General features: G+C 45.0%; 1 protein-coding gene across 2 annotated transcripts in view; it reads right to left on the minus strand.

The window, feature by feature from the left end:
* LOC108003229 (nuclear receptor subfamily 2 group F member 1-A) overlaps positions 1-13202 on the minus strand; it is a 57728-nt gene extending 44526 nt beyond the window's left edge. Inside the window, exons 1-2 of one of the 2 annotated variants that reach the window (XM_062076611.1) lie at positions 11118-13200; positions 4417-4566 (exon numbers count right to left, since the gene is read on the minus strand). In XM_062076611.1, the coding sequence (XP_061932595.1) occupies positions 4417-4566; positions 11118-11514 (547 nt within the window). In that variant the 5' untranslated portion in view covers positions 11515-13200. Of the gene's footprint in view, positions 1-4416; positions 4567-11117 lie in introns of both variants that reach the window. The other variant, XM_062076612.1, reaches the window with a different exon arrangement.
* Positions 13203-24177: the final 10975 nt, after the last annotated feature.

Below are 24177 nucleotides of genomic sequence, written 5' to 3' on the forward strand. Positions count from 1 at the left end.
TTTTGGCTTTCTCGGGGTGAAGGGGGCAGGTGGGTAGAGAGAAGGAAGGTGAGGAGAGGAAATTTGGATGAAGGGATTGGGGGGAGGATTCGAAAATTCGAGATGTTAAGGTTGAGGAATAATGAGGAGATGAAGTGGGTTTAGTTGTGGTTTAGGGAGGTTTAGGGAGAATGATAGAGGGGAATTTGGTGATCGTTTGATATTTGTTGATTTTGAAGAAGAGGAAAATTGAAGAGCAGCGGGATAAAAGGAGTTTAGTCATGGTTTAAAATTTCGAGGAAAGGATCCTAAAGAAGATGAGAAACTCGATATAAAAATTGAAAAAGATATTCGAAATTTGGATGATTTCGTTTGAAAGAAGATGAGGAACTCGATATAAAAATTGAAAAAGATATTCGAAATTTGGATGATTTGGTTTGAAAGAAGATGAGGAACTCGATGTAAAAATTGAGAAAGCAGCAAAATATTCGAAATTTCCAGGATTTGATTTGAAAGAAGATGAAGAACTAGATACAAAAATTGAAAAAATATTCAAAATTTGGATGACTTGATTTGAAAGAAAGTGTGAGGAATTTGAAGGAAGATGAGGAACTCGATACAAAAATTGAAAAAGCTGCGAGATATTCGAAGAAAGATGAAAGGAGTTTTTTTCATGGTTTAAAATTTCGATGACTTGATTTGAAAGAAGATGAGGAATTCGATACAAAAATTGAAAAAGATATTCGAAGGTGAATTCGAAGAAAAATGAAACTAGTTTAGTCATGATTTAAAATTTCGAAGAAAGAAGTTGCTTGATGCTAAAGAAGATGAGGAATTCGATACAAAAATTTAAAAAGCATCAAAATATTCGAAATTTGATTTGATTTGAAAGAAGATGAAGAATTCAATGAAAAATGAAATGAGTTTATTCATAGTTTAAAATTTCGAGGAAAGGATCCTAAAGAAGATGAAGAACTCGATACAAAAATTGAAAGAGATATTCGAAATTTGGATGATTTGATTTCAAAGAAGATAAGAAACTCGATATAAAAATTGAAAAAGCATCAAGATATTCGAAATTTGGATGATTTGATTTCAAAGAAGATAAGAAACTCGATATAAAAATTGAAAAAGCATCAAGATATTCGAAATTTCGATGATTTGATTTCAAAGAAGATTAGGAACTCGATATAAAAATTGAAAAAGCATCAAGATATTCGAAATTTCTAGTATTTGATTTCAAAGAAGATGTAGAATTCGAAGAAAAATGGAAAAGAAGTTTAGTCATGGTTTAAAATTTCGTGGAAAGCATTGATCACAATGAAGAATTTGATATAAAAATTGAAAAAGATATTCAAAAGATATTCGAAATTTCGAGGATTTGATTTAAAAGGTGTGCAATTCGATACAAAAATTGAAAAAGATATTCGAAGGCGTGAATTCGAAGAAAAATGAAACTAGTTTAGTCATGATTTAAAATTTCGAAGAAAGAAGTTGCTTGATGCTAAAGAAGATGAGAAACTCGATATAAAAATTGAAAAAGATATTCGAAATTTCGATGATTTGATTTCAAAGAAGATTAGGAACTCGATATAAAAATTGAAAAAGCATCAAGATATTCGAAATTTCGATGATTTGATTTCAAAGAAGATGAGGAACTCGATATAAAAATTTAAAAAGCATCAAAATATTCGAAATTTCCAGGATTTGATTTGAAAGAAGATGAAGAACTAGATACAAAAATTGAAAAAATATTCAAAATTTGGATGACTTGATTTGAAAGAAAGTGTGAAGAATTTGAAGGAAGATGAGGAACTCGATACAAAAATTGAAAAAGATATTCGAAGAAAGATGAAAGGAGTTTTTTTTCATGGTTTAAAATTTCGATGATTTGATTTCAAAGAAGATGAGGAACTCGATATAAAAATTGAAAAAGATATTCGAAGGTGAATTCGAAGAAAGATGAAACTAGTTTAGTCATGATTTAAAATTTCGAAGAAAGAAGTTGCTTGATGCTAAAGAAGATGAGAAACTCGATACAAAAATTTAAAAAGCATCAAAATATTCGAAATTTGATTTGATTTGAAAGAAGATGAAGAATTCAATGAAAAATGAAATGAGTTTATTCATAGTTTAAAATTTCGAGGAAAGGATCCTAAAGAAGATGAGGAACTCGATATAAAAATTGAAAAAGATATTCGAAATTTCGATGATTTGATTTCAAAGAAGATTAGGAACTCGATATAAAAATTGAAAAAGCATCAAGATATTCGAAATTTCGATGATTTGATTTCAAAGAAGATTAGGAACTCGATATAAAAATTGAAAAAGCATCAAGATATTCGAAATTTCTAGTATTTGATTTCAAAGAAGATGTAGAATTCGAAGAAAAATGGAAAAGAAGTTTAGTCATGGTTTAAAATTTCGTGGAAAGCATTGATCCTAAAGAAGATGAAGAATTTGATATAAAAATTGAAAAAGATATTCAAAAGATATTCGAAATTTCGAGGATTTGATTTAAAAGGTGTGCAATTCGATACAAAAATTGAAAAAGATATTCGAAATTTGGATGACTTGATTTGAAAGAAGATGAGGAATTCGATACAAAAATTGAAAAAGATATTCGAAGGCGTGAATTCGAAGAAAAATGAAACTAGTTTAGTCATGATTTAAAATTTCGAAGAAAGAAGTTGCTTGATGCTAAAGAAGATGAGAAACTCGATACAAAAATTGAAAAAGATATTCGAAATTTCGATGATTTGATTTCAAAGAAGATGAAGAATTCGAAGAAAGATTGAAAAGGAGTTTAGTCATAGTTTAAAATTTCGTGGAAAGATCGATCCTAAAGAAGATGAAGAATTTGATATAAAAATTGAAAAAAATATTTGAAATTTCGAGGATTTGATTTGAAAGAAGATAAAGAATTCGATACAAAAATTGAAAAAAATATTCGAAATTTCGATAATTTGATTTCAAAGAAGATTAAAATTTCGAGGAAAGGATTGATTCTAAAGAAGATGAGGAACTCGATATAAAAATTAAAAGCATCAAGATATTCGATGATTTGATTCGATTGAAAGAAGATAAAGAATTCGACACAAAAATTGAATAAGATATTCGAAATTTCAAGGATTTGATTTGAAAGAAGGTGCGAGGAATTCGAGGGAAGATGAAAGGAGTTTAGCCATCGTTTAAAATTTCGATGATTTGATTTTGATAGCGAAAAAAAGAAGGGCTTCCTTCACACTTGAAAATTTCGACGAGCGATTGATTCTAAAGAAGGTGGGGAAAAATAGAAGAAAGTTTCTAATCGAATCGTTGAAAATTTCGACGAGGGATTAATTTTAAAACATAAAAAGCAAAATTCAAGATATTCAAAATTTCGACGATTCGATCTCGAAGAAGATTTAAGGAATTCGATAGGAAAATAGAAACATTCGGAATCGTTGCAAATTTTATGATATATGGGAAATTCAAATCTAAAGAATGGAAAGAAAATCTCGTAATCGTACAAAATTTCCACGAAATTTTCGAATTTCTAAGAAATTCTTTCGTTCAAAAAATTTCGAAATTCGACAGATAAGAAATAAAGATATCGCTCTCGTTCCCCAAAATTTCCGCGATTTCGACAATTTCGAACAGTTCGACGATTCCACGAAATTCTTTCGTCCAAAAAATTTAATTTCAAACGAAGTTATTAAGAAAATTAACATTGAGAAAATATTAAGAAATTACTAAAAATACAAAGGAAAGGTAAAGAGATCGCTCTCGTTCCCCAAAATTTCCACGATTCCAACAACCTCGAACAGTTCGATCGATCCTAAGAAATTTAATTTCAAACCGAGTTAGATTATTAAGAAAATTAAGTTATCAAGAAAATATTAAGAAAGAATTATTAAGAATATAATGCGGAAAGAGGTCTCGTTCCGCAAAATTTCCACGATTTCGACAACTTCGAACAGTTCGAGGAGAGGGGGGGAGCAGCGAATCCGCGCGACGAGAGAAAGAGAGAGAGAGAGAGATATCTATCTATTCCCCAGAAACGAGAAAAACGTTTCGACAGCGCGAAAAAGATCTCGCAAATCCCCCCCCTCCCCCTTCGACGATCATCCTGATCGACGATTCGGTGGCCGAAAGAGGGGAGGGGAGGGCGAGGAACTCGGCCGGATATAAATAAGCGCACTTGTCTCTCCCGCGTTGGAGCGCGACGAGTTCCAAGGATGCTCGAACACCGTTGCCTCTCCTGGTCGGTGCCCAGCTCAGAATCGGCGCGCGGCAAATAAATAGAAACCGTTTCCGCCTCGTTGAACTTTGATCACTCGGCCAACACCCCTCCCCTCCCCCTTTTCTTTCTCTCCTTCTCCCTTCAAATCTATTCTTCGCTTCGAAAATCCCCCTCGAAAGCGAAATATCATTTTACGATCAGGTGTTACGTACCTTCCCGTCGCATGCCCATCTTCAGGCACTTTTTCAATCGACAAAACTGGCACTGATTCCTATGGTGTTGGTCGATGGGACAGTTCCTATTCCCCCGACACGAGTAAGTTAGGTTTCTCCTTACGCTTCTCTTGAAGAAGCTTTTGCATCCTAGAAAGAGGCAAAAGTGAAAGATGTATACATATATATATATATACATACATATATATATATATATATTATAAGCAAAAGAAAAGATCGCCTTCCTCCTCGTTCTCTTCTCAGATTATTTTTCTCGATGCTCGTGGAACCGATGAGGGATTCGATTTCAGAGAAGGAATTGAAAATAAGACGCGTGTCGGAGGAACGATGTAGAAGAAAGAAGGAGAGGAAGAGGAAGAAGAAGTTAATAAAAAGTTTCCCATTTGCCCGTGTTGTTCGCGGGAATCGTAACGTCGAGGTTGATCGGATCACCGCCAACGCCGCCACCATCGCCCCTTTAACCTGTTTAACGCTCCCCACCCCTCCCCTGCCTAACTGTCACGCGCCATCGTTAAATCGAATCATACGTTCATATTCACCCTCCTTCTCTCCTTCGAACACCTTCCTTCTTTTCTCTCGGGCTTCGAACGCGATCGAAAGAGAAGAAAAGAGGGAATTAAACGTTAATACGCGTTAGAAATCTCTCCGACCATCTTTCTCTCCTTCCTTTAAACGCCTTCTTTCTTTTTCATCTTTCTCTCGAGCGAATATACTTCGAATGCGACCGAAAGAGAAGGAAAGAAAGAAGAAAGATAACGACACGCGTTGAGAAGTATGGAATCTGAGAAGGTGGGATCGATTTAATTTAGTACGAGAAAATTGTTGAAAATGGGAACGGAAGGAAAGAAAGAAGGTTACTTCGGCGAATTATTTCGAGAATTTGGGTGGACGGGGAAAGGACGGGATCGCTTGCACCGCGATTCATCGAACTTGGCGTACAACTGGTACAAGTATACTACTTGGAAGCAATCAGGAGGCAATTCATATCGCGGCAACAAAGCGTTCACTGTATGAAAACGGTTTCGACCGCTCGATAAAGAGCGCCTTGCCCCCTCCCTCGCGATTCTCATCGCCGATCGCCAACTTTCGATTGCCTCAGCGCCGTTTCACGTCACGTTATATCTATCTTGCCTCGAATCTAGTCGAAATTAGTCGATTCTTTTGTTCTTTCTTTGATTTTAATTTTTCGGAAAGACAGTGTCCCGACGAAGGAAAAAAGATCGAAATGTTTGAATTGATTCATACTTTTGGAATAACTGAAAAATTTAAATAAAATACTCGGACGTTTGACAAAATTTGACAAAATCCCGTTTTACGAGTCTAATCAATTTCATCCTTTTGGAAAAGATACGTGTAAAATTGCAAGAAATACGCAAGAAGGATCGAATCGTAGAGAAAGAATACAAGATAAAAATTTTCGTTTACGAATTTAATCAATTTGGAAAAAATAATTCTCCAATATTCGATATTTATCCAAATCGTAGCGCGAAAGGAGGATGTCGAACAGGAGATAAAAATTTTCGCTCTCTTTTCACGAATTTAATCAATTCAGAAAAGATACGTAACTGAAAGAAATAAATCTTCCATGTTCGACATTTATCCAAAATGCGTTGCAAAATACAAAATAAAAATCTTCACTCCCGATTTTACGAATTTAATCAATTTGGAAGAGATACGTAACCGAAAAATCGAAATAACTCTACGATGTTCGATATTTATCGAAACTGTAGCGCGAAAGAAACACGAGATAAATATTTACGAATTTCGTCCTTTTGGAAAAGATATTATCCAAAATGTGGCGCGGAATAATAAAATAAAAATTTTCACTCTCGTTTTTACGAATTTAGGCTGGAAGGTTCGACCGTGACCCGTTACGCTCGAAACGGTTCCTCGAGATCGATAACGTATCTCGATTCCCGGCCGCTGGCTTTTCAAGAAGCGACGCTGCGCGGCCGCTGGTGATGGCGTGGTTCGCGCGAAAATAAATGATCCACGATGTTATTCGAAGGCGGGCCAGTTTTGCCCGCGAGAGTTAAAACAGTTAGAAGGCGGAATCGCGATCGGCGCAGATTTATCAGCGTGTATTAACGAGAAAATTAATTAGAGGGGGGAGGGAGCATTCACGCGCCCATTCACGGAACCGGTTCCCCGCAATTTCATTTCTTCCTACGTCCACGTTTAAAAAGGTGGGCGATAACGAAAAGCGACAGGGTCGCTTCCCATCGGCGCGAGGAGAAGCCGTTAACGAGTTCAGGATACGTACATCGGATCCGGGGAAAGGAGAGAAAGAGAAAGATTTAGAGAGATTAGTGTCTCTCCGTTTTTCGAAGGAGTAGAAAAGATTTTCGTATACGCGAGAAACTTTAGTCCAAAGACGATGCACGATTCAGCGTGATCGAAGAAAAAGAAAGAGAGAATGATCGAATTGTCCGAATCCCCCTATATCCTCTCTCTTGAAGAATTAATACAAAACGTTTCGATGAGCTCAACTTTCTTATCGGGAGCGAGAGATACTGGAAAGAAAGAAAGAAGAAGAAAAAGAATCGTCGATTAGATTATTCGACAAATCGAGAAGCTGTATTTTCCGTGCATGCCGCGGAATATAGATACACTTTCCGTCGATTCCGAATCTCGTCGAAAATTCGTTGGGACGAACGCATCGCGAGAGGGAGAGAGAAAGAGAGCGTTAAAGCGCGAAACGAAAGATGGACATGGCCGACTGGCGAGCGGGCGGTCACGTGACCGACGCATGGTCGACGAGAGATCCGATCGGGCCGCGTTTCGACGTCAACGATTCGATCTCTCGATGATCTCGCGCCCGATCCGTTGCGCCCGAACGTATCCACCACCATCACTACCACCACCACCATCACCACCACCACGCTCGTAATCGTTGTTCCGTTGCGAAAGAGGTTGTCGCGAGGGTCGGCGTAACTACAAATTGCATCGTTACACGCAAATTACGCGATTACGGTGCGCGAGGCAACCACCGCGAGTGTGGCGCATGCGCGCGTCGCGAGGTAGCCCGCCACAGAGAAAATGGTGGACGGGCGCGGAAAGGGGTGGAAGCTGTGCGGCGGCAAAGGGAGGATGAGGAAGAGGGAGGGGGAGGAAGAAGGTTGAAACAACTACTGTTTATACTTTCAGATCGTATACGCGGCCCTTCGGAGTGAGAGAGAGAGTTCAAATTGCTCGCGTCATTGAATTTTCATTGCTCCGTGTTCCACGCTCGCTCGCTGCCATTTCGCGTACCGAGTATTCGAATACAATGCTCCTCGAGTATCGAATCGCCGATCTATCCTTCCCATCGATCGCGCGCAAATGCCGCGGCTCTCCCTCGTAACGGAAACGACTAAACGGCTTCCAAATACCGCCGCGTTTCGCGAGTCCGTCCATATTTCTCTTCTCAAAAGAAAAATACTTAAGAGGCTAGCCTCGAAGAGAGAGGAGGGACGACTCGGTCAGTAACCAGTTTCGAGTCGGCCGCGTAAAATTAACGACATTGTTATAATTAATTAGCCTTTGGCTGTTGCGCGCGCGGGCTTCGTTAGCGCGAGGGATAATTGGTCACAGAGGATGCGTTTCGAGATGCGTCGTCGCGGTTCGTAATTCCTCGCTCGAGCTATCCACTCCGCGCCCCGCGGAACGCGTAAAGTCCACGCGCGTACCGGTGCAAGAGGCCGTGCTCACTCGCGCAAACGTTTCCAACTTCCTCGACTCGATCAACTCCGTCGACCGTGGCCGGAACGAGAACGGAGAGGAACGAGAAGAGAATAAATACGAGAAATTCTCTTAAAAGCGTTCCCTTTTCGAGAATTTTCGAACCATCATAATAATAACAACAACAACAACAACTGGCGAGCAAGAGATAGGGGGAGTGAACGAAGGAAACGCGGGCTCGTGAAATGAGATTAATAAAGATTAGCAAAGTCGGAATAATATAATATGATCTCGTTAGAGCGATTAGCCCGCGGAGCAGCGGGCTGCAGAATGTCTGGCTTCTTCCTGCACGCGGTCGCCTACCCGGCCATAAGTCCGTAAGTCGGTAAGTAACCGTAAGTAAGACTCGACGACGAAGAGGGAGAGAGAAGAGGGAGAGAAAGAGAGAGAGAGACCCCCGAACAACAGGAAGCCCCTTCGCGGGTGGTGCAGGCACACCTTTCGAGACCGCGAAACCGGAATTAAATTTCCTTTTCCGCTCCCGAATTTTCCCCCTCGAAAAAAAAATAATAAGGAGGAGGGAAGAAGAATTATGATCCTCGTAACGCGACTCGATTTCAACGTCTCGATTCGAAGCGACGAACGCGCTTAAAGAGGGCTTGAACTGTTGCTTTGCAATTAAAAGCGAAGCAGAGAGAGAGAAGGGGAGACAGGTTATTTTTACGTATATTGTTGAGAAGAATTTCGCTCGTATTTGCATCGTCTTATCTCGATATTTTTATTCGATATAAAATTAGTTTCGAAACAAGAGACTTTCGACGAAAAGGAGCTGTTACGTAAAGGAAATGACTCGATCGAAACTAGCTCGAGAAATTGACGTTATCATCGTGACGCGTTGAAAAACGCATGCATATGGATGCGGCCTAGCGGCCGCCGAGCGAATTAATTTCTCCATAGCCCGCGAGATCCTCCTTCCAACGAATCTTCGAACGTTAAACCAGGTGAATTCGCGCTCTCCGAGTTTTTTTCTCCCCATCCTCGTAACTGACCGTTATTACATCTTAATATACTCATATATATATATATACACCTTTTTTTTTCTTTTCACATCGCGCATACATTACACACACAAATACACACATATATATATATTTGCAATGACGGAACGGATTGAAATCGTTGGCGAAAAAAAAAGGAAAAAAAGGAGAAGAAAAAGAAAAAAGGAGAAAAAATCAAGGTCTTCCTCGCCTCGATTCGCTACGAGACGACGTCGTTCCATAAACGCGTCACACGCGTACATTTTACACGAGTTTTATTTTTATTACAATCGGAGAGAAGAGAGAAGAGGTTTCTGCTCTTCGATGAAACGTATCTACCATTATTTTTGCATCGAGAGAGAGAAAGAGAGAGGAAAAGAGTCCGAAATTCAGCTGGACGGAGCCGGGGAACGGAGAGTTAGTTGATCGGAGAGAAGGCAGTGGTAATCGGTTATCGAGGGTAGAGAGACAATAGCGCAATTGTTTCGGATAGGATGGAGATTATTTCGAATAATCTGCTCCGCTCACTTGTCATTTTTCCATCGATCGGATCGATTCATCTTCCAATACACATACATATATATGTATATATATATATATATAAAATATAGATTGATCTCTCGCTCTGGCAAGATAGGAGAAAAGCAAAAGCGCGGAGGTTCTTATCGTCACACGACGGAGCTCGAAGCAGGTTTTCGAGAAGGGTGTCGAAGATGGGAAGTGCGAAAAGGGAGCGTGTAGGTGGACCGTGCGTCGCGCAATAACCGGAGACGAAGAACCTTGTACGGGGCGCGTAACCGCGAATGGGAGGTTCCCTGGCCCCTGTAATCGGCAGATTAATGTCCGCTCCTCCGACTTAATCTCGGGGCATCGATGGCCCCCCGAATCCCCACGATTTCGGCGGCCATTCCCACCCCCGCCATTCCAGCACTCGTGCAAGCTGGACGATTTCGATCGCTCGATCGATCGATCGATCGGCCGATCGATCCCGTTGTTTCAGAAGCGACAAATTGACGGTAATTCGCGACCGTTTGACATCGGTTGACATGAAAATCAATTCGTCGTAATAAAGAGATCGAGCCGACAATCACCCCGATTACGCCAATGAACGTCGAATGCGGAAGGCGTGTACGATATATATATACATATATATACACGTTTCTATGAATCTCAATAAAGATTCGCGGCCGGCCAATCCCGGCCGCCGTTAAATCCTCGTTCGATCGTTGCTCGATGCGTGGTCGTTGATCGGGCGAAATTGAGACGAGACGAAAGGAGCGGAGAAGAATCGTCGATCGAAATATTTTCGCTTCGAGTGGAACTGAGCGGGAAAACGGGGGAGTCGAAAGCGTTCGGCGCCAGGGGAAAATCAGGGAGTGGCGGGCAATTAAGATTACCGCGAATAGAAATTATCGCGACACCCAGAGAGAGAGAGAGAGAAAGAGAGGGAGTCTAACAATGGTAAATATCGTTAGCACGACTGTAATTGGAACGGCCGAGCAGAAAAGAGAGAGAGAGAGGATAGCTGTAACTCGAGCGTTCAATTAAGAGACGGACTCTTAACCCGGTCGAATCTTGGCGCGGGCCGAGCCGAGCACAAATTGTTGGAAATTAACGAGCGCGAACACCCAGAGCAAGGAGGAGGAAGGGGAGAGGAGTCCCAGATGCGCGACAGCTAATCCCCACGGCATTATTTTTAGCGGCGTTTTAAACGGTAACGTCATCTCTCTCGCATGCTCGAGGAAACAAGCACGCGCGCGAGAAAAATTCCCTCTCCCTCGAAACGGGAAAAACGAAATTACGGGTGGAACCTCCCCGAGGGAGGACGCGTAACTCCTGATTCTTCCTGGCTATACGTCTCGATTAACCCTCGTCCCTGTCACTCTCCCTCGCGTCCTCGGGGGATGAGGAAAGCGGGGTAAGGAGGGAAAAGAAGGAACGGATTTATTAATCACGCCCCCCTCCCTCGAAAGGAGAGCTTACCCTCGCAGGTGAACTGGCCGTAGTGCTTGCCGCTGCTCTTGTCCCCGCACACGACGCACTCGATGTTGGGCGATTTGTCGGTTTGCGAGCTGCCCGACTGGGAGCTGTTGGCCTGGCTGCCGGGGGTGGTGCTGGGCGGCAAGGGGTCCCTGGGCGTGAGAACCCCGGCCGGGGGCACGAGGCAGGTGATGTCCTCCGGCGTGGCGGAGGGCGTGAGGTGGGTCGGGGGCATGGGGGGCGGGGGGGCGATCTGGATGGGGCCTGGGCCCGTGGCGGATGCGGCGGCGGCCGCGGCGCCGGCCGCGGCAGCGGCTGCCGCCGCGGCCGCGCCGGTCGCTGCCAGGCTGGCCCCAGGGTCCCGCGAAGGCCACGAGGGCGGCGCGGCCACCAACGCCATGGAGGCGGTGGTGCCGCGCGCCGGGAACCCCACCTCCAACGTGGTGGTGAACTCGGGGTGGTGGTGTCCGGCTGACACCCGGCCAGGGAACAACGTCGCTGTCGCGGCCGGGTAAACCACCCCGGCAGTCGCCAGGGCGTCAGCGCCTCCTGTCCCGCCTCGAACCACCCTGCCGGTTTCCTCTTCTTCCGCGGCCGCGACCACCCCGTCCAACTTCTCTTCCTCGCCCTTCTCGTCACTCGCTTCTTACTCGCTTCTCCTTGCCTCGGCTGCTCCGGTGCACGCGCTCGCACGGCCGCGTACCTCGGCCTCGGGCTTGGTCCTGGCCTCGCTCTTGGTCCCGTTCCCTCTTCCAACGGAGTTTCGCGTGTCTCGCGCACCACCTTAAAGACAAATTTCGGAGAGAGGCGGTCGAAATCGCTCGGCTTCGGCCAAGGCGACAAACTCTCTCACGCACTCTTTTCTTCCTCACTCACTCGCGCACTAGGCAGAGTTCGCGCGACCTCTGGGATCCTTGTCCCGTGCGCGACATCTCGGTCGGGCGGCGGGGTTCCCCGTTCGTTGCCTTCGTCGCCGACCCGAGCATCCGAGCTTCGAGAGAGTCGGGAGAGACGCTTGCTCGTCGCTCTGCCGGGGACAGACGAGATACGGGGAAACGTGGATGGATGGATGGATGGATGGATGGATGGATAGGTTGGTCGGATGGATGGATCCACCAGCGACGACGACGATCGACGATCGCGCGCACACACTTCGCACCTTGTTTCGCAACAACGTGGATATTACTCTCCGTGCGTATATACGCTCCTCGGCGGACGAGCAAGGAAAGGAAAGGAAAGGAAAGGAATCGGAAAGAGAGAGTGAGAGAGAGAAGGGAAAAGGAAAGGAGGGAAATAAAAAGAAAGAAAGAGAGAAGGCGGGTCGTAGGACACACGCGCGCGCGCGCGCACACACACACACACGCGAAAGAACGAGCGGCGACACTGAGCGGAGCCTTCGAGCCTCGGACGAAATCGGGATCTGAATCGGGATCGAGATCGAGATCGCGATCGCGCGCACGCGGTAGATCAGCCGCGTATCCCCGCGTCGTGGTATCCGCGGTATCGCGGTATATCGGCGCTGGGTGGATGCGCGGTGGCACGAGCCGCCGAGTCACAGGGCGGAGAGGGTGTGCGCTCCGCACGCACGACGACACCGCAGGGTGGAGTGTACCGCTGGAGATGGGCGAGGGGGAGGGAGGGGGCGCGTATGAGCGCGCGTGTGTGTGCGAGAGGGAAGAGGAAAGAAGGAGGCGAAGGTGGTGGAGGTGGCGGAGGTGGAGGAGGAGCGGACCGGGAGGAGGAAGAGAAGGTGGAGGAGGAGGAGGAGGAGGAGGTGGTGGAGGAGGAGAGGCCAGTCACGAGGTACTGCGTGCGGAGTGGAGAAAGAGAAGGAGGAGGAGGAGGAAGGAAGGCGAGATGGAGGGCCGGGTGAGGAGAGACGGAGAGAAAGAGAGGGAGAGCGAGAGAGAGAGCGAGAGAGGAGGAGGAATGCGCGCGCGCGCGCGCACAGCCCAGTCGATAAGCCGCGCGTGTTCTCCCGTGTGCGCGCGGTGGGTTGCGACGACGAGTGCGCTCGTGCCGGCACAAGCAGCAGGAGGAGGAGAAGAAGAGAGGTGATACTCGACTACCGCCTCGATACGACTATTCTTGGGGCCGACCAGAGACCGACTGCCGACTAAGACGACCCCTGACACCGACCTGCCCCCCACCACTGCCGACTCTCTCGCGGCTTTCTCGCGGGTTTCGCCGGTTGCCATGGCTACCGAAGGTGGGGTCGAGTCCCGGGCGCGCCCCGACGCGCCTCTCATTGGCTCCGCGTCTGCCCTACCCTCGCGCCCTCCGACCCCTCGCTCCCTCTCACTCTTTCTCTCTTTCTCTCTCTCCGTCCCTCTTCGCCGAGTCCTTCCGCGTACGTACACCGGCCCGCGAGCCTTTCTCTCCTCTCCTTCTCCTTCTTCTCCTTCTTCTCCTTCTTCTTCTTCTTCTTCTTTCTCCTCCTTCGCTTCTTCTTCCTTTTCGCCGTCTCCCTCCTCCTTTCCTCGAACCGCAACCCCCCGCCCTCTCGCGCGGTCCCGCGGCTCTTTTTCTCCCGTTGCCCGGCCGGGACACCGCCATCCACTGACCTATCTTTCTCCTCTTCCCTTTTTATCCTTACTTTCTCGCGCGTTACCCGATCCCTCGACCGATCCCCTTTTTTTCCATCCCGAACGAAAATCCTGTCTACCTCTCTCTCTTTCTTCCCCTCTTTCTCTCTCTTTCGCTCTCGCCACTTTTTTTCGTACCGCTTTTGCGACGTTGCCTCGTCGCGTGCCGCGATATCCGATGATCGCGTTTACGCCGCCAATTCCAGTTTCCTCGGGTTTCGAAGGGGATCGACTCGAAGTCCGCTCGCGGGGAGAAAGGAGAGAAAACGGTCGGCCGTTATCGGGATCCTTTCACGGATTTTCTTCGCCGTCTCCTTGGATACTTCTTTTGTACCTCGTTCGGCGACACGGCGCTGCGTTGCGTGTTGTATATACGGTCGCGGCTCGGACTACGGGGGATGAGAGGTCACGAGGGACGGGGAGAGGGCGGCGACCAATGGGGACGAGGAGTCAAGTGGGGCGCGAAAAATGGGCCGGCCCGCTTCAATCCACCCCCGAGGGTAAGGGTGAGGGTAAGGGTGGCCGAGGAGTAGGGTGGACCGACAGCCTCGAAGACGGCCGGGCCGTCGACGCAGGGTCAGTCGGGTCGTGGACCCGAACCTCGCCGTCTCCGCTTCCTCGCGTTTCCGCTCTTTGCCCTCTGCTCCTCCTCCTCTTTCCTCCCTCCCTTCGTCCTCTTTCCTCCCTTTCCACACCCCTTTCCGACTCTCCTTCGCGGGTACGTTCGTAGACACGAAAGGCTCCTCTTCTTCTCTTTTTCTCTCTTCAACTCTTTTTCAATCCCTCTTATTTCGTCGGTAAAAAAGAATACGTCGAAAAATGTTACGCATATATGCACACACACACATATATATATATATCGATGAATCTACGAAAGGAACGTGGATGGATCGGACACCACGTGTCGAGTATCCATGGCGTGCGACGTATCCAAGGGTGGTGTAAACCCGTGGTTTAAACGCGATGGTAGGTGGTTGTTGGCGACGGTTCAACCGAGAACCAGAGAGAGAGAGAGAGAGAGAGAGGAGTCGAGGGGGTTGGCGCCGCGTACAAGTGCATATCGGCGAAGGGGTGGCCGAACAATGCGCTCGTTCAATGCGCTCTAGATATGATTACCGGAAACCATCCCATAATTACTTTTTGTACGTCGAAAACGTAGCCCTCGTAGCTTTCGTCCCCCCTTCTCTGACTTCTCTCCGCCAGTTAAAACTCTCTCTCTCTCTCTCTCCCTCTCTCGCTTCTTTTAAAAAACTCGCCGTACGCGCTGACACGCGCGACGCTTTTAAAGTGCCAGCCAACGTTAACGCGCTGCTCTCGAGATGATTTATCGAAATTGTCGACCACGGCCCCCCCCTCTCTCTTATTCTCCTTCTCTTTTTTCTTCCTCTCTTGATTTTCATTCTCGCGAGAGAGAATGAATTTTTTTCTCTCTATCTCTTTCTTTCCGAGCGTTTGCTTCGAGAGTTTGCGGCAGTTTCGAGGATAGGATATTCGATAAGGGCGGTAAATGGAAGCTCGCTTAAAGTATTTTAAATTATAGGTAGCCATCGGGAGTGATCGCGTAACGTGGCACGGACCAACGATCCGGAAATATCTTTCGAATTGTCCCACATCTTCGACTCGATTCTCTTCTTATCGCCGCGAGAGGGTGCTCCAATGGAACTTTGTCTCTCTTCTTTTTTTTTTTTTCCTCTCAGACGCGAATACGATGCTTGGAATCATTCTCACGTAGTTAGATTTGTAATAGGAGAGCACAGGACAGATTCGAATTGGTCTTTGACTCTCGTCGAACGAAACGTCGATCTATATTTTTCATCTGGTTTCTTAATTCTTCTTTCCACTGTTTCGCTCGAGACGTCTTTTTCGACCCACCAATAATTTCAAATTATTCCTTGACGAATAATTGACTCGTCCTCGAACTAATTTCACTTTACCCGCGTATTCCACTAAAACATTGAAAATAATACTTTCATTGCTTCACGATCTAATTTCAGATGGAAAAAAACCTAAACATTCCGTTCCACGCTTTATAAGACCACACATAAACGTAGCGATGTATTCGTTACAAAAAATCTAACGTAAACAAATACATCGTTCGTCTCGCGGTGCCTGAAAGTCACCTTGCTCGAGTTATAGCGTGGAGTAGAGTGGCGCCGCATACAGTCAACCGTTGCAGCGCGAACGGTTAATAGAAACACGGATAGATTCGAATCGTCCCGCATATCCTTCGCTCGTTCCCAAACGTTCCAACAGATCTGACGAAATAAAACGGATATAGATTTGATACAACCACATTATATATACATACACATATATTATTAACCGTAAATTTTGTATCGCGGAGGAGTAGAGTGGAAGAGTTCGAAAATCGGATTAAAAAACACGGGGGCTACGCGAGGGCGTGCGATTAGCGGCGGGGCGGGCGGGGAAGGCGAGAACTCGACAAAGGGGGGAGGAGAGGGAGAGGGAGAAGTCCCCCGGCTGGCTCGGAGCGGTGGTTATGGTCGCGGGCTGCATTATGAGCGTGTTCATATTTCCTGCGTTGCCTCCTTCCTTCCCTTATCTGTCTTCCCTCCTTCCCCAACCCCGGCTCCCTTTTGTTCGCACTCTTTCGACTGTTAATGCCGCGAAATTAACTCCAGCCAGGAGGAGCGAGTTTAAGAACCGCTACAAGGTATATATATATATATATATATATATATTTCGAAACACCGCTCGCCCGAACCCGATCTCTCCATTGTATTCGGGAGGGGGGAGAGCCGTATTATTTTAACATTATCTGTTACTCCGCTTAATTAATTTATTTATGAGCCAAAACGAAAACTCGTTGGAGGAAGAGAGAGAGAGGGGGAGAATGGAAGAGGAAAGGAGGAAAAGAATAGGAGATCGTCCCGCTGGGAGGACGATTCGTCCGAGGTAGGAGGTTGAACGGTTCAACCCCTTGGTCGAGGCGAATGGTCGAGGCGAGTGCAAGGACGAGAAGCGGATTTCTTCTTCTCGAGGACAGGGCTCTAATAACGCTTCCTCTCCTTTATTGCCTCTTCGCTTTATCGTCGGTGAAGGAAAGTGGCTCGGTAAGGGTGGTCCCCGTGTTCTCGAACGTTTTTTTCCTTTCTTTTTTTTTTCCTTACGTCTTCCAACGATTTCGATCCCCCCGATTTTTGATTCCCTTCGTCCATCTTTCGGAATTTTCGATCGATAGTCGACGAGGTCGTTACTTCGATATTTAAAGTTTTCGAAATTTTTGAGTAGTTACTTTTTAATTCTCCCCTGCCAAATTTTTATCGTTTAAATTTCCGAAATATCCAATTTTTCGATTCGATTTCGAAAATTCAAATTTTCGAATAGATTCCTCTTAGAATCAACCTCTCTCCCCACTACCGAATTTTTTATTTTTATCGAACACGACGAGTCGATAAAAATACCCGACAAATCAATCGAATCGTGGAAGAGGATTACGATCCCCTTCGAAATCTGTAGCAAATATCGATATCAAAAAAAAAAAAAGAAAGAAAAATATCGCAATTTATAGAAAAAAGACACATATTTTATACGACGCATGAAACTGGTTCCAATTACGGATACGTATCGGAGAGTTTACACGGGGAAATGATCGGGCAAAATCGGGCCGATATATCAAAGCGTACCCCCGTGGAGGGTAACGGGACCCCTCCGGAAAGGGAGTGAAGCATTTGCATAGGGGAGGGGGGGAGAGCGAAACTATCGGACACGGTGGTCAGTTGGCCGGCTCCGTTTTGGGGATCACCTGTCCCACGATTATCCGGGGTCAAGATTGAGGGGGGAGGGGCCGATGGAGGGAAGGCCGGGAACGACGACGTCTTCCGGACGTGTTCGAGTTTACGATAAATTAATGGTTTTTCGAGGGTCAACCTTCTTCTTCGCAGGCCGGTCTCACGCGAAAATTCAAATCGTGCCAACTGTCCCTCTAATTATTTATGGCCCCTTCCGCTATGTGAATATTTCGGCCCGAAACCACTCGACCGGCCCAAGAACTCGTTCCCTTCCGAGCCGATCGCTACTGAATCTCGATAAAAGGAAGCGCAGTTTGCTTTTCTTTTTTCTTTTTGATTTTGGAAAAATTTCCTTTGCAAAATTCCTCCCTCCTCTTCTAATTTCCCTTTTAACGTGGTTTATCGTGGCTTCAAAAAAGAGCTTCTTCCAAATTACAGTTACTTCTGGCAAGAAAAAATATTATAGAGAAAATTTCCGAATCACATTTAGTGGATGGGTAAAACTTAAACTTATTCGACTACTTATGAAGAATCTTCGTAGGTATTTGGAAAGATATTGTTATTTTGAATATATAAAATTTTGAAACATTCTATACGAAGCTGAAGTTGATCCGGACAATTTGAAGAAAAAGTTCGGTTGTCTTTTTTAAATCGTTTTGATCGGTCCATTTGTCATCTTTTATCTATGAATAATATAATTTGCATGCACATCTAATGCTTATTATTATTTTTCCGAACGGCGATACGTTGACGTTTCATATTTTCAAATAATCCTAATAATTTTAGCAGCTAATAATTTCCTAAATTCTCTAAAATCTTCTATCTTTTTTATTTATATTTTTTTTGTTGCAATTTTGTAAACTGTTAAAACTTATTTACAACTGAAATTCCTAGAAGAAGTTGAATATCAGGTTTCATACCGAGTCGCGCGCCGCTCTACCAAGCGTAAGTTCTTCCATCGATATTTTAGTAACGCGAGCTGGTCGAATAATCATTCGTTTCCATAGTTACGTTCCTTGCTCGTCACCTCTGCAATGTCGAGAAGAAAAATGGAAACACCAGACAACAACTTTGGCCAAATTGTTCCAACTTACTTCGTAAACCTCGAGTTCTATTTATTAGAATTGGAATTCTAATTTTATTAATCTGTCAATACCAGTTTATAGCATTTATAGATTATGTCTTTCCTTGGTCAAATATCATATTGGTTTAATTTGTTCCGAATAATATTTTTTAATAAAAACAATTCAACAGTTTCGTTACATCCAGTGCAATATCTTTCCAAATACCTTCGCGAGCCGCTGTAACGCGAGTCATAATCTCCCGCGACTCATTTGTTTCCTTCGTTGCATTCCAGAGGTCCTCGCCGCTCCACGCGACAGTTCGAATGTTTGCCGAGCTAATTCGTTCGAGAGATGCAACAACTTTTCGTCCAAATTGTCCGACCAACCTCACCTTTGTACTTCAAAATACTTCAAAGTTTTTACGTTCGATTACTTTTATCCAACGATTCAACAGTTTCGTTGCAGTTTCTGTGGAATACCTATCTTATCTCCAAATACACCGAGATCCTTCGTAAGTAAGTAATAGAATAAGCGTCACCCGAATAAACGAGTTGGCTCGATGCCCAAATTTCCCAGATGGAAATTGAGAGAGTTGGAGGGATCGTCTGCGGAAATCGTTGGAGCGACGATCGGTCCGTTTCAATCTCCTCGCCCCAATAACCGTCCAAAACCGAACAACAATCGATCGGCAGGATCATTAACGATCCTGCGAACGAAGGTTGTCCGGTAATCCCGGTGGAAAGGAAGCGATACGTGGCTTGAAGGAAGGGAGAGGGGGGTGCAGGTGGGACGCTAATGGTCCTCTCGTGTCAAACATCGGACACGGCCGTTTAAAAAGGCGCGGCAAACTTTTCTGTCGTTTCATTAATCTTCCGTGAAATTTTCTCCTTGTGTAAACAGGTTTATCGACGGGGACGCGTCTCGATCTCGTGCCAACCTCCTCGAATCATTTCGCTCTCGCGGTTATCGATCCATCCAGCCCGGTCAGCCCGTGTCAGCCGCAGATGCTCTCCCTCCGCCTCCCCCCCTTTCCTTCCTCGCCGCTTTTCCTTCTTCCCGTTTCTTTTCGCTCGCGGGATCTTTAGATTTATTCGCGGAATAATCTCGAGCGGACAAGCGATTATTACGGATTTGAAGAATTTAAGGCGGTTCGAATATATATATATATATATATATATATTTTTTGTAATTTTAACGAATGCAGTGATATAATTCGAGTGCAGAGATCGGAAAAAGTGGTGGAAAATAATGTTCACTATGTGAATGAAATTCGTTGTATCGATTCGATTTAACAAGAACGTTTGGCACTATTTTGCGATTTGAATAAATTCGATCGAAGTGACTTCGAATGTTACATTGTTGCATTTTTCGGTGTATTTTAGAAATATTGCCGTGGGTTTTTCGCTCGAAGAGGGAGTTTTATTTTTACGATACATTTGAACGATAATTTATCTATTATCCGGAAGAAATTTATTTCGTTTTATTTTATTTCATTGTTATTCTTTTATTCCAATTAATTTTATTTTAATAATTTGAATTTTTGATTCTTAATTTTTAATTATTCGATATATCCCAATTTTATTGGCATTCAAGTAATACTTTTAATCGAATATTGTTATAATTTTTGTTTTATAATTAATTCGAGAATAATCATAATTTTGAAATTATTTTATTTTCATTAAAAAACACCTTATACAAAAAAGAACAAATTGCACTCGAAAATTTTAAACTTAATCCTGAAATTTCCGATTTTAATATCGATTTTAATATCGGATTGAATATTAATTTTCTATAAATTATTCTCCAAATTATTATAATCATCATTCTAATCCCTATAATTTTTTAATAAAACTAATATCACACGAAATACGATATTTTTTCTTTTTTACGTCTAATTAAAAATTTGCTAATCCAACCAACTCCAGTAAATCGTTAATCTCGAAATTGAATGAAATGATATTTTCAAAACTCTTTTAAACCGGACACAAACGATTGTGTCAACGCGAAAAATCGATTTAATCGACCTGCGGCCTCCTCCTTTGCCGAGCGATCGATTCTTTTGAAAGAAAGCGACCGCTATCAGGGAGGACAATGTCAGCCCGCAACGGCATCGGGCCGCACAAAAGGAAACGGGCACCGTTTTCCCCTCGATCGCGCGCGCGTACACCGCGTCAAACCGCGCTGACATATGGCCGATACCGATTGTCCGCCGTTCCTACTCCTCTCCAACGCGCAGTTGTCGAATTCGTCTCTATGACGACTCGCGTGTCCATCCATTCGCCTCGCTTAAGCCTGAAAAAATGAAAACGAGCGTGCGAGTTATGGACACGCGAAAAAGAAGAAGAAAGAAAGCAAAACGTATATATATATATGTGTGTGTGTGTATAAGTGCGAAAAGTGCGTAGAAATAGTGCTTTCCGTTCTTTCAGAATTGCCTACCGTTCGGTGTCTGGTCGAGGCTGAAATTGTGTTGCGCGTAAATAATTGGTCGATACCGCAACGATGGATGTAATAAGAGAGTGTACGCGCATCGGCTTGTGTAACGCGGTATCGCGAAACAGAAGACGGCTGGAGAAGAGCGGCGTAAAGCGGCTCCACGCGGCGAATTAATTGCGCGGAAAGGAAATACCCGACACTAATGACATACGTTGCGCCCGAGAATGAAAACGTATCCCGGAGGAAGGGTGATCGAAAGCACCTACGCGCAGCAACGGCAAAGAAAGGTACTACTACGAGGGTGGCGGGAGTCCCCTGGGGGACCTATTGTCCGGAATACCCTGATTAAAAACCCATTCCCTAGTTACGCGCTTTAGAAACTCGCTCGAACCTAAAATTCGAGAGTACCCGGCTATATCGCGCGTGTATACCGCGATTCGGTTTACGAGGATCGGCCTCCCCCCTCTCTTTCCTCTTTTCCTCTTCTTATTTTCGGTTTTTCCACTCCACTTGTGCGCGCGATCGTCGCGAAACTTTTATCCCGTGGGTGTAGGGGAGGGCAGGTATAATTGCAAATTTTTATTCCAACCGTTTATTAAATTTCCTTCCCGATATTTTTACGCGAAATTTACACCGATGAGAAAAAATGTAACGAACTTTTTCGAAATTTTTCGACATTGCCACGACGAAATTTATTTATAATTTTTCTTTGTATTCTTGTTTTTTCCTATTTCTTTTAATTCGTCCAAAAGTAAGCAAGTAAGTCGACGCGTATCGCACTTCTCATCTGACGAAAACAATGACGTACCACAACGCTCCACGATATAACGAGATCGTAAAATCAGTCAAACGTGAAGTAACGACGTATCGAATGTCAGAACTAGCGCTTTAAAAGATTTACGATCAGATAAGCGGCCGAAACTTCGAAAACTTGAGGAAAAAAATGTACAGTATAGTATATATATATATTCGTCGCTCGAGCGTGTAACGCTCGAGCTCCTCGAGTATATTCGAAACCTTGGCGGGCTCGGTGAAGCGTGTAATTTTACACGGAAAAAAAGTGCATCGTAAATTTCTCTAAACCCTTACCTCTTCGATCTCTCTTCGTTTTTCGCTACTTGCCATTCCCTTCTTCACTCGCGTATATCTCCTATCCTACTTTCCGTAACGTTAACTTGGTCACCAACAAAAAGAAACAAAAAGAAACAAAAAGGAAAAACTTCAACGCGATCTAACGCGATTACGAATTAGAAACGAAGGAAGAGGAAATTTTTCGTTCTTCAAATTCTAACGCGTTAAAAGCCAACTTGTCGTTCGATCGGAGGAGACGTGGTACGGCTGTTATTCCGGTCCACGAATCTTTTAATTCCAACCCAGGGAACTCCCTCGTGTGGAAAACGGTGTGGTAAGCGGATACAGTTGTTTGTCATCTACCTGTCCACCTGTACCTACTGTTTTCTCGAGCACACGAGTCGCGCAACGTGCGACAAAGGGGGCGCGGAGAGGAGCCACCCGGCACCCCACCACGCACGCTCGAATAATCGAACGAGTTAAGCTACGGCTCAAAGGGGGCCTCGAGCGTGTGCGTGCGCGTAAATCACAGAATCAAAGTCATCGTTTATCCATTTTAACTCGTTATCACTCGCAACTATCCTATTTCCTAATATTTTCATCCCTAAAATTACTCCTTATCGAACGAGAAAAAAAGAAACATATATATATATATATACAATAAACATAATTTTTAAACTCTATCGAGAAATCGCGAAACGAGAGAGAGAGAGGGAGAGAAAAAATCGATACGACTTCTCGATTATACATCTCGATTAATTATTTCTGTAATCCATCCTGGACATTGTGGACACGTTTCTCGTTCCCGATTCACAATCACCGATAGATGGAGGGAGAGGGGGGGATCGTGGGTGAAAAGTATCGATGGACGAGGCGCATAATCGGGAGAAGCCCGACTCGGGAGATGGAACGTACACACGGATGATGCGCATCCAGTCGGATTCGATAATTATCGGCAGAGAGGGGGGCTGGCTGACTGACTGACTGACTGACGGTCAGTAGTTTCGGGAGCGGGCCTATTCACGCGGCGTTACGCGGCCTTTCACGGATATCAGGTTGCCCATTAGCGACTAGAGAGGCTGTCCAGTAATTACGGCTTAATTAATCCTCCGAGGCTCGGTCCCCGAGACTCGACTGATTAACGCGCGCCACTCTCAAAGGAAGAGAGCCGGCAACGCGATGACCTTGCGCGCCGAAAATCCGCTACCGTGACCCGTGAACCCGCTTCTAAGCTTTGCCTCCCCTCCCCTCGCCCGGCTGTCTCCTACCCCACTACCCGCCCTACCTTTGCCTACGCGCGCAGCGCGTGTACGTAGCCCCGTCTCGAGTTGGAGCGGTGTTCGCGCATCCTTCGATTCTTTTCTTCCTTCGTTTTCGTCCACGCGAATTTAGGAACCGATATATTTATCGCATACGTATTTTTTTGCGTAACTATATTTTTTTCCCTTGTGTCGTATAAATTGTACAGTTTGAGTTCAAGTTAGATTTCGTTTTTAAAAAAAGGAAGACACGTGGGAAATGACGGAGAGAAGAAAAATGGAAAGGAGAAATTTATTTAGACGAGATATTGCGAACGTCTCGATGAAGCTTGGATCTTCCGATCGGAAATATCTGTACGATCCTCGGGAGCTGGATCTTCGATCGTGGTCGTCGGTTAATTTTCAGACTCCTCGTGGAGGGGTGGGGGGAGGGGTGGAGGGTAGAAATAAAGGGCGATCCCCCCGGAGTGGGTCGCCGCGGAGGAAAAGATTCGTGAAAGGTAATTACTCTGTTCTAGGTGCAAACAATGGGGGTATCGGGTATACCCTTTTTGCTCGGCGTGTGAGAGACAAAAACCCGGGCCGGGTTTGTTGTTCGCGGCGGGCCGAGCCTTCTCCTCTTCCCCTTCTTTTCTCCCCCCGTCCTCTTCTCTACGTACCTGTTGTAACGGATCCAGAAACCTGGCCGGTCATCGGACCTTCTCTCGCCCAATGAATTATATAAGCATTGATCAACCGTCTCGAGGGCCCGTCCGAATCATCCGTAACCGTGACAGCTCTCCCCTCTCTCTCTATCTATCTGTCTGTCTCTTTCTCTCTCCATTAAGAGCAGCCTAAGAAGCACGTAAGAGTCGATAATACGCGCGTAGCTCGTTTCAACGGTGAAACGTGTGTGA

This window comes from Apis cerana, linkage group LG6, assembly GCF_029169275.1.
Source record: "Apis cerana isolate GH-2021 linkage group LG6, AcerK_1.0, whole genome shotgun sequence".
Lineage (NCBI taxonomy): Eukaryota > Metazoa > Arthropoda > Insecta > Hymenoptera > Apidae > Apis > Apis cerana.